This window comes from Watersipora subatra, chromosome 11 (genome assembly GCF_963576615.1).
Source record: "Watersipora subatra chromosome 11, tzWatSuba1.1, whole genome shotgun sequence".
Classification (NCBI taxonomy): domain Eukaryota; kingdom Metazoa; phylum Bryozoa; class Gymnolaemata; order Cheilostomatida; family Watersiporidae; genus Watersipora; species Watersipora subatra.
The window spans coordinates 25,566,643-25,580,162 of NC_088718.1; the positions used below are offsets into that span (position 1 = coordinate 25,566,643).

A 13,520-nucleotide genomic window follows, 5' to 3' on the forward strand; every position below is an offset into this window, starting at 1 on the left:
TCAATAACATCATAATATTCTACAATAATTTCTTATACAATCAACAATTTAATTTGAATATAATTTGTAATGACATAACGTTCACAATAATATTTAAAAATGGGAATATAAGTCAGTACCTCCTTTATTTGTCGTGGCACATTATTGAATAGATTCTTTGGTTTTTCAACTCTTGAGCATCTGAAATACAACTGACCTTGAGAGAAGCTTTGATCTTTTAAACGTAGTTCGATATTTATATACTAGTATGTGTATATAGCAACTATAGTTCAGGTTAAAGTGGTTACGGTCAAATAGATATTGTAATGTTATTTTTGACATGTAGGGTGCCTCTAACCAACTCCATCCCTTAGAAATATATGGCATAAAACCATTTCTGAACCAATAGAAGTTGCCCTGCGAAGGTTTGGTCCAAATTTTTTCACTGGTTTTAGAATGCATAGACTGCCATAGAGAACGAACAAACACACTTGGCGAATTATTTATTTAAATTCATTGTTTAAACTCTCACGACTATCTCCTATACTCCAGGTGTGCTGTTCAGCATCGAAGTCACGTCAACGTACTTTGCTGTGAGGAACTACTGGAGAGGCTTTTTTTCTGCTGTTATAGCTGCCATTTTGTTTAGACTGTGCGCCATCTGGGCAAATGAGGAGGAAACTGTGAGCGCTCTCTATAAAACTACTCTCCGCCATGATTTTCCTTTCGATGCTAGAGAGCTTGTTGCCTTTGGAATTATTGGGTGAGTTAAGGTCATACGGATTTATAAAGGGATTTATAAAGGGATATCACAAAGTCATATACGTGTACCAGATGAGTGCTTGGCATTGCTTGGCATATGCGTGTACCAGATGAGTGCTTGGCATTGCTTGTCATATACATGTACCAGATGAGCGCTTGGCATTACTTGGCATTGCTTGGCATTGCTTGTCATATAAATGTACTAGATGAGCGCTTGGCATTGCTTGTCATATACATGTACGTGTATCAAATGAATGCTTGGCATTGCTTGTCATATACCCTACAGGATGAAAATATTCGTTGGTTATAAAAATTCGCGATTTCGCGAACAGTCAATTCTGCGAATTATTAAATTCCGTGAATAATTAGTTCTATTTTTAATCACAAGGGAGAATAACTACTGCATCAAATTAAAAACTAGCTGTTAGGCTAGTTTTTAATATAAATACTAAACGTAGTTGAGTTCCAAAACATTTTTAAAATCATTGCCTGGGCTTTGAGCTAACACCATTGCCAATGCATCACATTTTTTTACAAAATTATTCAAGGTTGTCACAAGAAATGCAGAATGGCGTCATCGCAAAAATAGCCGCTAGGCGGAAGTACTAAACGTAGCCGAGTTCCAAAACTTCTTCAAAATCGTCGCCGGGCTTCAAGTTTTATTGCCATTGCATCAAACTTTACAAAATTATTCAAGGTTTTCACAAGTTATTCGGCATGGCTTCGTCATCGCAAAAAAATCTCTCCTAGTCTTTTTACATTGAAATCAACTTCATCAATCTCTAATACCGAAGTTGAGGATGATTCTGATCTGGACATTATGGTATGTATTTGATTTGCAGTGCAGATACGTTTTCCATAATTAACTGCATTAGTTAATTCTTTTGTTTAAAAACTGATCGCTTACATTAAATACCTCAGCTATTGTTTTTGTACTTCCTTAACACTTCTTTTTTGTGTTTACTGCAGATTGAGAATGAAACAACCTACTCCGATTACGAAAACTAGAGACAAGTAGTAATATTCATCAAGGCAGGAATATTGGCAGAGAAGCAACCAGTCAACCTAGACCCCTTCATCGACAACAACTCCTTGATACCGCTGCAGCAAACATGATTAAATTATATATATTTTATTTCATGCATAGATATATTATAATTTATTACAAACTTGAGTGTACAAATAAAATATTTCAAATACAAATAAAATTTTACAAACGATGAATGGAGTAAATATAAAGTTTAGTCTAATATGGCAGTTGTCTAGAGCAATAAAATTAAACTGATACTCTTGATAAGTGAATACTAGCGTGTAATGGTGCTCTCTGACTAGTTATTTCGGTAATAGCAGCTCTATATCGCTGTCACTGTCTTGGGTAGATGTTAAAGGCGATTCTCTTGCTACTACATGGCTGGTATTCAGGGAGGTCTGGAAATTGAGGTAGAAGTGACAGCAGCTACTTACGAGGAGAATATATCTGTTTTAAAAGAAGGAACAAAAACGCCTTTACGAGCACAAATCTTTGGCCAACCGGCAGAACTTTGCAATAGTAAGCCACGAGGAGAGTTCTGATGATAACTTCCTTACCAGCCATGTAGTAGCAAGATAATCGCCTTTAACAGTTTGAAGTTATCATCAGAACTCTCCTCGTGGCTTACTATTGCAAAGTTCTGCCGGTTGGCCAAAGATTTGTGCTCGTAAAGGTGTTTTTGTTCCTTCTTTTAAAACAGATATATTCTCCTCGTAAGTAGCTGCTGTCACTTCTACCTCAATTTCCAGACCTCCCTGAATGATTGATGATCTTCTAAGAATAACATATACCACCCTTGCAGTCATTGTGCTTGCTTGTTTGATGAAAAATCTCTCTCTCACACTAAAACAAATAATGAAGGGGTAGGGATGGAAAAAAATAAATATTGCATTTTACCGAAGAACCAAAGTAAAATTCAACTAATTTAATAAATAGTTTTTAAAAAACTCATTACTTACCACAAATTGTTGGTTCATCAAAGGCCTCCAAATCTATGAATATTCGTGAAAATCTCAAAACGCAGCAAAAAATTTATAGCTTAGCATGATCAAACCGTAGTTGTAAGCTAAATAGAAAACGAAACACGCAATGCGCGCATGCGTAGGGTTAACTCTATTGCTAGATGTAATAGAGTTAACTCTTCATAGAGACAGACAGTTTTCAGCCGCGAATATGCATGAAATGGCAATTTTCGCGAAATTTAACTCCGCAAATAAATTCATCCTGTAGGGTACATGTACCAGATGAGCGCTTGCCATTGCTTGTCATATACGTGTATTAAATGAATGCTTGGCATTGCTTGTCATATACGTGTACTAGGTGAGTGTTTGGCATTGCTTGCCATATACGTGTACCAGATGAGTGCTTGGCATTGCTTGTCATATACGTGTATCAGATGAGCGCTTGGCATTGCTTGTCATATACATATATCAAATGAATGCTTGGCATTGCTTGTCATATACGTGTACCAGATGAGTGCTTGGCATTGCTTGTCATATACGTGTACCAGATGAGTGCTTGGCATTGCTTGGCATTGCTTGTCATATACGTGTACCAGATGAGTGCTGGGCGTTGCACAGGTAATAAAAAGGTTTTTGTATAAAAAGTTCATGTTAATTGTTGCTAAGTTTTTTTACCCAATGAATTTGAGTAACTTAAGCTAGTTAATCTTACTATAATAAGATTGGTCATTATAACTTGAGCAATAGGAAAAAGATTGTCATGCTCTTCAAGCGTGAGTATTTCAACCAATCGACGTTAAATACTGGCAGGTGTAATAGCTATGTAGTCGCATGGACTAATGGTTCACCACAGGTTTGCAAACCTGTAGCTTCTGAGTTTACATTTCTTTCGAAGTGCATTTTTCATTCCTAAAACTCTATCGCTCCAACTGGACACACCAACAGACAAGTGACAAACACTGTCATTTTATATATATAGCCTCTATATAGCCTATAGCCATGCATATGCATCAATTATTAATGAAAACTAACCGTGTTATAAGATTTCACTAAAGCAGTTCAAAGAGATGATGTCATGTTCAGTCATACTTGAAATCACCCAACACAAGAGGATATAAATGGTATAGATCTAAAATATATTGTAAACTTCCTATTTTGATACATGAAATGGACACGTGGAAACATCGTCTTCAACTTTTCACTTTGCAATTTTGTTGTTGTAAAGTCTTAAAGGATCACTCATGTCAACTTTAAAAAATATTTTTTTCGAATTGTAGATGTTATCCTATCATTTGAGATTTGTTTGTTGTTTTAGGCGATCCGACTGCTGGGATGTTTTAAAATTAAATTTGACAAAAATTGACTTCAGGTTGAAATGCTCAGAAAAAAGACTTTCAAAAATGATATTAATAGTCACACTTCCTGTTTGTCCCTCTCATTATGACATCAGCTATTCTGTTCAACTTGCAGTGTTACGCCTCTTTATTTACAGCTATTTTGTTTTGCATTTGCTCAGGATTGTGGGAATAAAGCTTCAAATATAGCATCAGATACATTGCTATAGACATTTAAAATGATTTAAAGATAGGTTGGTTAAGATAGGACGCATTGTTTCTCTCTAAATGCTGTCTAAACAGATGAGTACCCCATGCCAATGAGATCAGATATTTAAGTCTAGGCGCGTTTTGTCCTAGCATTTTAACCACGATCAAGTTTTTGGATTTTAACCTTGAAACATCCTGGCATTCAGATGGTCTGAAACAACAAACAAAATCTCAAATAATGCAAAAATATCTGCAGTTTTTATAAAATCTTTTGTTGAAATTTTATGTGAAAGGGGTGTTTGCTGCTATTGTTATTGGTTAGTGAGTTGGTATTTGTTCCTTAGCATAGATAATGAACCTAAAGTCGTTAGTAACTCATAGCACTGAATCATGCTGGAATATCATTTAGGTTCATTTGTGGAGTCGCTGGGGCTGCGTTTGTCTGGATGCATCGGCAATTCATTTTTCTTATGAGAAGTAACAAGAAGGTGTCAAGTTTCTTACAGAGTTAGTAAGTATCCTTTTATGAGGAGACAACTCCAGTTTATGTTCCTAACAAGCTTCAAGCAAATTCTTATTGTTGTTCTGGGCAAATCTTTTCTTACACTCAATGTGTCCGATCTATTTGATGAGTGTTGGATCTGACATGAAGGTTGATTAACTCAGTCTTAATTACGTGTGACGGTGGCAATGTCAACGCGTTTTATGCAAATTGGTCCAAGACGGATGATTTTACGTACGAGAGCAATTTTTTTGCAAAGCAATCTATAATCTATCTGCGAACTTACACATGAGCATTATAGTAGGACAACAACAAAATGTGAAATCTTGCCGTGGAGTTATTAGTACCTTGGCAGTTTGGTGTGCTTTGGGAAATCGTCAGGTGTGCTGTGGGAGATCGTCAGGTGTGCTGTGAGAGATCGTCAGGTGTGCTGTGAGAGATCGTCAGGTGTGCTGTGAGAGATTGTCAGTGTGCTGTGAGAGATCGTCAGGTGTGCTGTGAGAGATCGTCAGGTGTGCTGTGAGAGATCGTCAGGTGTGCTGTGAGAGATCGTCAGGTGTGCTGTGAGAGATCGTCAGATGTAATAAATAGTGCACGATTATTCTGAAATTCAGCAAGGCGGTTAATTGGCATAATTGGTAGAGTGTCAATCCCAAAGCTGGAAGTCGTCAGTTCGAATTTTGTTGAAAGCAATATTTTCACCTCTAAGGGTGACTACGGACGCACATGGCTCGGCCTGTAGCAAAGATAACGGTGACTATACGCTCGACTGAAATACCTATTTGTAATGCATAATGCATTAATACCCAGATTATTAACGATGCATTATTAGCGAGTTTTTTCTGTTACCCCAGGCTTTTGATAAATGGCTGTAATGAAAAAACTCATCACTAGTATAATTCTCATCACTGATATAATAGATGTTACTAGTATAATTCTCATCACTGATATAATAGATGTCACTAGTATAATTCTCATCACTGATATAATAGATGTCACTAGTATAATTCTCATCACTGATATAATAGATGTTACTAGTATAATTCTCATCACTGATATAATAGATGTTACTAGTATAATTCTCATCACTGATATAATCGATGTCACCAGTATAATTCTCATCACTGATATAATAGATGTCACCAGTATAATTCTCATCACTGATATAATAGATGTCACCAGTATAATTCTCATCACTGATATAATAGATGTTATTAGTATAATTCTCATCACTGATATAATAGATGTTACTAGTATAATTCTCATCACTGATATAATAGATGTTACTATTATAATTCTCATCACTGATATAATAGATGTCACCAGTATAATTCTCATCACTGATATAATAGATGTTACTAGTATAATTCTCATCATTGATATAATAGATGTTACTAGTATAATTCTCATCACTGATATAATAGATGTTATTAGTATAATTCTCATCACTGATATAATAGATGTCACTAGTATAATTCTCATCACTGATATAATAGATGTTATTAGTATAATTCTCATCACTGATATAATAGATGTTACTAGTATAATTTTCATCACTGATATAATACTTATCACTAGCAAAGATGCATCGATTCTAATTTCACCAGCCGATTCAGATACCGAAATTATATACCGATTTTTATTGAAAAATAATCCGATTCAGATACCGATTCAGATATTTTGTGTTGCATAGATAATTGTTAATATTATCATGCAAATATAAATATAATGCAAAGAAAATATAAATATTGATGTATTTATTTGTTTGTATTTATAGAAAAAAGATATGCATGTATATATATTCACATACTGCCATACTTACCGTGCATCTAGTAACAAAACAGTCAATGTTTCTTGAAATCTCTTATTAATAATGGTAATTACTGTTAGTGGTACAGCTTTCCCTGTGATAATGAAGTCTCTCTTCTACTGCTGAATGAACTGCTGCGCCCATAGAGTTATCTCCCCCTAGAGTGATAACTGTGCATTCAACAACACCAGCGTTTCCGGTGCCAACAAGGAGCGTTTAGGCCACGCCCATTTTTTGTGCTAGTCTATCGTAGTGATCGACAGAACTAAACGTCAGCCATGAAAATGATCATGAATTTCCAGTTAAAGAATAGAGAAAGCATAATATTATTATGCTTTATTATTCATCTTGAGGTGTTGACTGATGTTTTAAAAAAGAATCAAGGAGATTGACCAACCAGAAGCTGAGATATAGCCAGCCAAACACAGGTCTACCAAAAAACAAAAGTGTTTTGGTAATCATCAATATATGACGTATGAAATCGACTTGTGTGCCATTGGTCAATTAAGCCAACTAATGCGCTCTCCTATAACAATCACGGCGTTTTAATTGGTTTAATCCCTGGGAGTATAGAACAATCAAATTGGGCCTAACAATCATCGCTCCTAGAATTCCGAACCAGTCCCTCTGACGTGTAGATTAGTTTTAGCATAAAATAATTACACGCATCTATTGTTTCGCAACATTTCGCTATCTTGCTTATTCAGCTCAGTTTTGTTGTTCTCCTACTTAGCTTCCCTATTCAGGCTCATCTTTAGCGTTGTTCAGATTTTTTTAATTATAGCTAATAAATGGAATCAATTAAATCAATCATCAATCTCGGTTATCATTTGGAATTTTCTACAAATTATATTAGTTACATCATTTGTTTTATACGCAGTTATATTATTATTTTGTATAATATGCATTATGAATATTATATAAATCATAAAAAATAATCATAGATAAGATAATAGATCAATAGAAAAATCAAAGCAAAAGTTATCGTTTTCTTTTCTTATAGCAAGAGCAGCACGGTCAAGTTAGTCTTTTTAAGATTATGGCTGTAGTGAACTTCCAGTCTGTTAATAGTGACGATAATCATGAAAATCAACTGAATGCTGCAGTAGATACACAGTAGAAGAATGCTGCAGTAGATACACAGTAGAAAAATGATGAAGGAACAAAAAGTCCCATTCCTATTTCTTATTCTAACAAACTGCAACTCGTGGATATCGCATATAGACTATACACGCGCCGTTCGTTGAACAGATGATCTTCGGAGCAAATCCGTGGAGATCGAGTTAAAGTTTGAAGCACAATAGTCAAAATCTGCTCTTCTGCTTTGAAAAATCATGGCGAGGGGTTGTGGGCAAATGCCTTTACCACACAATGTTTAGTTGATTTTTCTGAGAACCCAGAGCTAGTATGTAAATTATTTACTATCGCGCGAAGCGTTTCACATCTCGTAGCCGAAACAATCATTATACATAACGGCGGTAAGGGTGCGCAACTCCGGCACATGACCATTAAGTCGATTTTATACGTCACAGTTTTCGGGATTTTCGAAGGGTTTTCCTCTGATTCTTTATTAGGTAGACCTGTGTTTGGCTGGCTATATCTCAGCTTCTAGTGGGTCAATCTCCTTGATTCTTTTTTTAGAACATCAGTCAACAACTCAAGATAACTAATAAAGCATAATAATATTATGCTTTCTCTATTCTTTAAGATAGTAATTATTGCTCAGATTAAAGAAATGATGATTATAGTTTATTACTCTAATATATGCTTATTATTTAAAGCAATTCAATACCTACATGCATTGCAAAGGCACTGAATAGATGGTGTTAAGTAAGTGAGTTAATGCAATCAGTTACTCCAATGATATACAGCTCCCACACATGAGGGGCTGTATATCATTGGTTATTCATAGATAAGATAGATAGTCATACTGGGGTTGTATTACATTGGTGTGATGGGAAGCTAATCGACTGCCATCAACTGAAAGTATTGACATTGTATGGTGATAGAGTGATTCATTGTCACCTCAGTTCACAAACAGCCCTTGCATGTAATCTTAGATTTCAATACATATCAATCAAATACATAGACTAGCTTGAAGCAAAGATGTCCACTAGTTAGTGGACATCTTTGCTTGATGTAAGCAAGCAAAAAGTTTGAAAGTTAGAGTGGCAAATGTTGTTATATGTTAGATAAAAATAAATTATACTTAATTATACTAAATTATAATTATTTAAAAATAAAATAGACTTTTTATTACTTTATCTATTAAATAAAGGAATAAAAATTAGCTATGATTACAATAATTTTTTATTGTAATCATAGCTAAACAGATTATATTTAGCATTACTTGCTAATTATTTTACATTTAAACACATTTGCAGTTTCATTTTTCTTCTTAATTCATTTTAACAAAAAACTTCTTTTATGATATGAAGTTTAAAAGTGGTAGTTGTTTGAAAAAAGCTTGAAAACATTTACAGTTGTTTTAATTTTCTCTCTTCTCTTCATTTATTTCAATTACACAACACTTTTCATAACATGTAGTTTGAAAGTTAAAGTGGTAAATGTTGTTATATGTTAAATAAAAATAAATTATACTCAATTCTACTAACTATAATTATATAAAAATAAAATAGACTTTTTTATTACCTTATTTATTAAATAATTTTTCATTGTAATCATAGCTAAACAGATTATATTTAGCCATTACTTGCTAATTATTTTACATTTAAACACATTTACAGTTTTATTTTTTTTCCTAATTTATTTCAACAAAACACTTCTTTCATGATATGAAATTTAAAAGTTGTAGTTGTTTGAAAAAGCTTGCAAACCTTTAGAGTTGTTTTTTTTCCCTCTTAATTCATTTAAACTGCTTAAAAATATTTTCTCATGATATGAAGTTTTAAAGTTAGAATAGTAAATGTTATATAAAAATAAATTTTCTGTCCAAATACTTTTTTATTACTTGGGCAACACCGGGTAGTACAGCTCATAGTTGATGGCAGTTGATTAGCTTCCCATCACACCAATGTAATACAACCCCAGTATGACTATGTATGTTATCTATGAGTAACTGCTTGCATTACCTTCACTTTCACTCACTATCTATTCAGTGCCTTGGCAAGTCATGTAGGTATCAGGGATTACGTGTATGTCACAATTTCCATTTTCATAATTCATTTCCATATTATTTTCATTTTCATAACATTTTCATAATTCATTTCCATATTATTTCCATTTCCATAAAAGTTCCATAATTCATTTCCATATTAATTCCATTTATCTACTTCAGTTCCATAGTATTTCCATTTTCATATTATTTCCATTTCCATAATTCATTTCCATATTACTTCCATTTCTATAAAAGTTCCATAATTCATTTCCATATTAATTCCATTTCCGTAATTCATTTCCATATTATTTCCATTTCCATGTTATTTCCATTTCCATAATTCATTTCCATATTATTTCCATTTCCATATTATTTCCATTTCCATATTATTTCCATTTCCATATTATTTCCATTTCCATAAAAGTTCCATAATTCATTTCCATATTAATTCCATTTCCATAATTCATTTCCATTTCCACAGCATTTCCATAATTCATTTCCATATTATTTCCATTTTCATACCATTTCCATACTTGTAACATAAGATTTCCATATCCATTTCCCTAAAATTATGGAAATATTTATGTTTATGGAAATGAAAAAGTAAACATTTCCATAATATGTTTAGCAATCCCTGGTAGGTATTGAATTGCTTTAAATAATAAGCATATATTAGAGTAATAAACTATAATCATCATTTCTTTAATATGAGCATTAATTACTATCTCAACTGGAATTCATGATCCTTGTTTAACCCTTCTCATGGCTGATGTTATTGATCTAGTCAATCACTACGACTGACTAGCACAAAAAAGAGGCGTGGCCTAAACGCTCCTTGTTGGCACCGGAAACGCTCGTGTAGTTATCACTCTAGGGGGAGATAACTCTATGGCTGCGCCTGTCCAAGTTTAGGGCAAATAAATGTTTCTTTTAATTACCGTTAGTGATTCAATTATCTCAGTGAGACGTCTTTATCTTCTATCACTATCGATGTAGCCAGTCGTACTGAAGAAGGACTCACTTGCCACAGATGATGGAGGGCAGGCTAAATACCGATAAGCCACTGAGGTTATTTTATGCGATACAAATGATTCATCATATCGTAAGGATCAAGAGAGAGATAGATAACTTTATGCATCGACTGCTCAAATTACTTTCATAATGCTAGTAAATAGAAACATTACACCGCATTCTTGTTTCCCATCATTGTTCTCTTGTTCATGATTGGCTGCAATAAATCATATCGCTGTAATTGGGAAATACCGCAGCACTCTGTGATTACGTCCTGACTAAAGCCAAAAGATTCCTCAGCTGTGTGGATGTTTATTAGGCCATAGACATGAAATAGATTGTGACAAGCCCGGAATTCATTAGATAAAAGTAAGGAATTTGTAGCTGATGATTTTTTAATAGTGTAACAGGCTAAAATACGGTTTTCTGCTAAAACGTTGATCTGTAAAAAGTATCTGAAGTTTCTGATTTTTTTAAAAGAGATCGGCCGATACCGATTCAGATACTTAACACCCATATCGGCACCGATACCGATTCCGATATTAACGTCGGGGCAACTCTAATCACTAGTAGAATTCTCATCACTTATATAATACTTATCACTAGTATAATTCTCATCACTGATATAAAATATGTTACTAGTATAGTTATGAATGTTTCTACCTGATTCAGCAAATATATAGGTAAGTCCATTGCTTGTTGCTGCCATCAATACAAGCAATATTATTTTGTTGCTGCCATCAATACAAACAATGTCATCTTGCTGCTGCAATTGCTCAAAAGTGAGCAATGTTTACAACTAGTTAAATCTTTGTTTGTTTCTGTCATACTTAATTATATATGAATAGTAAAATCTGTAAATATCAAGGCAGTCTAATTTTTCATACTGAGCAGTTAAAACGCGCAGCATTTCAACAGCCCATTGCTCGAAGGGCAAACCATAAGAGGCAAATCTGTAATTGGTTTTGGCATAAATCTAAGCATGATGAATTTATTATCAACTGTTGTTAAAATTCTCATTACATTTTTCTGGTTAAATACATGTGGTTTTTAATTATTTATTTTACGGCTGCAGCCAAAAATATGGCTATTTAATTCATTCTGAGATTTGCTTTGTATGTAAATACCATTGTAAGTTGGATCAACTATTCTCATAACAATACACTGTTTTTTATTTAATTCATTCCACAGCCCATAAATCTACAGTAGCTCCTAAATAAATGCCGCAGATAATCATACATACCAACAAAACAAATGTATTATGCAAAAGAAATGTACTATATAAGACATTATAATGAAAAACATATAAAAATATGTTTTTAATGAAATGACAAATAAAAAGGTTTGTTAACCTTGTCACCTTGGAGACAGGTAAACAGAGTATAGCCTTGGACAGTTGGTAGGTAGAGGTGGTGATAGAAATACACAGAGTAACTTACTCCAACTTTACCTACATGAAGTTTGAATTTTAACTTTATTTATGATATGTATTTTGGAGCCCACCTGTAAACCCATTTTGCTGCTGGCTCATGTACTGCCAACTTTCATAGAGTCAGCCTTCATATAGTTTAGCCTTCCTAGAGTTAGCCTTCATAGAGTTAGCCTTCATAGAGTTAGCCTTCCTAGAGTTAGCCTTCCTAGAGTTAGCCTTCCTAGAGTTAGCCTTCATAGAGTTAGCAAGTTTCCAAGTATTAATATTTCTTTCAGCTGGTCTCATGTCCGTGTCTGTTTGTAGTCGGTTTATATATCCGGTTATAGTGACACTTGTTATCACATCGGCAACCTGCCCGCAGTCTCTTGGGCAGTACATGGGAGGAGGGGTAAGTATTCTTCGCTTACTACTGACTTTAACTCGCAGGCTAATGCCAGATCACCATTGGTGACGGTTGATAACATCTTTAGCTAGTTTCCGCCTTGTGTTATGATAAAATACATGAAATAAGGGCTACCATATCATCAGTCAGGCAAGTTTTGATGCGACTCAGCTTGTAATTTTAAACAGTTTAAATAATTGTTTTAAACTGTTTACACTTTAAATTTTTTAAATTATGAAATGTAAACATTTTCATAAATTTCAACGGGACGTTCAGCAAAGCAAATAAGACTTCTCATTCTGTTGTTGGTTGTTCTTCTACAAGTTTTCGATAGACATGTCAGTTGAAACCTCCAGTTTTTAACGCTGACGCTGTTCCTTGTCAGAGTTTCAATCTACATGTTATAGCTCAGGCGCATTTAGGACAGTAGTACTTTAACAGAAGGTAGTTTTAATATCTCTACATTTTTCGTATATAAATTTTCTCACTTCTAAAGAGCTTACTACCTCAAAGAGATACGTGATGTCTAAAGAGTTTATAATTGCAGACATCATGTGACAGTTTATAAAGGATTTGGGTAATTGCGGTCAGAATTAGTATGTGGTAGCCAATCCAAATATATTACCTAGTTTACATTTTTCTGACCAAATGAGAGATCAGCCAACTTTATATAGTCTCAAATACTACATCTTTTCAGCACACATTCGGAAGAACCCTCTCAGACCTCTTTGCCAATGTGACTTGGAGTGACTCCTTCAATGTCGGCCATACCGTTGAAGAGCAGAACATCATCAAAAGATGGGACAACCCTAATATATGGATCTCTCTTACTGTCTATATGGTTTTTGTAGTAAGTTCGTTCGGTGCCTTGCCTTGGTTGTACCTTGAATCATTATCCTTTTTAGGCTGAAAATGAATACGAATATTTGAGTATTGAATGTACAAGGTGAAAGGGATATTTCTTCAATATTTCTATAGGGCAATTCCC

General features: G+C 34.1%; 1 protein-coding gene across 3 annotated transcripts in view; it reads left to right on the forward strand.

Annotated features, from left to right (window-relative positions):
- The window catches only part of LOC137408852 (chloride channel protein 2-like), a 58,557-nt gene that overhangs the window by 18,011 nt on the left and 27,026 nt on the right, over positions 1-13,520 (forward strand). For all 3 annotated transcript variants that reach the window (XM_068095433.1, XM_068095434.1, XM_068095436.1), the window contains exons 9-12: positions 532-742; positions 4,687-4,788; positions 12,454-12,538; positions 13,230-13,382. In XM_068095433.1, coding sequence (XP_067951534.1) covers positions 532-742; positions 4,687-4,788; positions 12,454-12,538; positions 13,230-13,382 — 551 coding nt within the window. The remainder of the gene's footprint in view (positions 1-531; positions 743-4,686; positions 4,789-12,453; positions 12,539-13,229; positions 13,383-13,520) is intronic.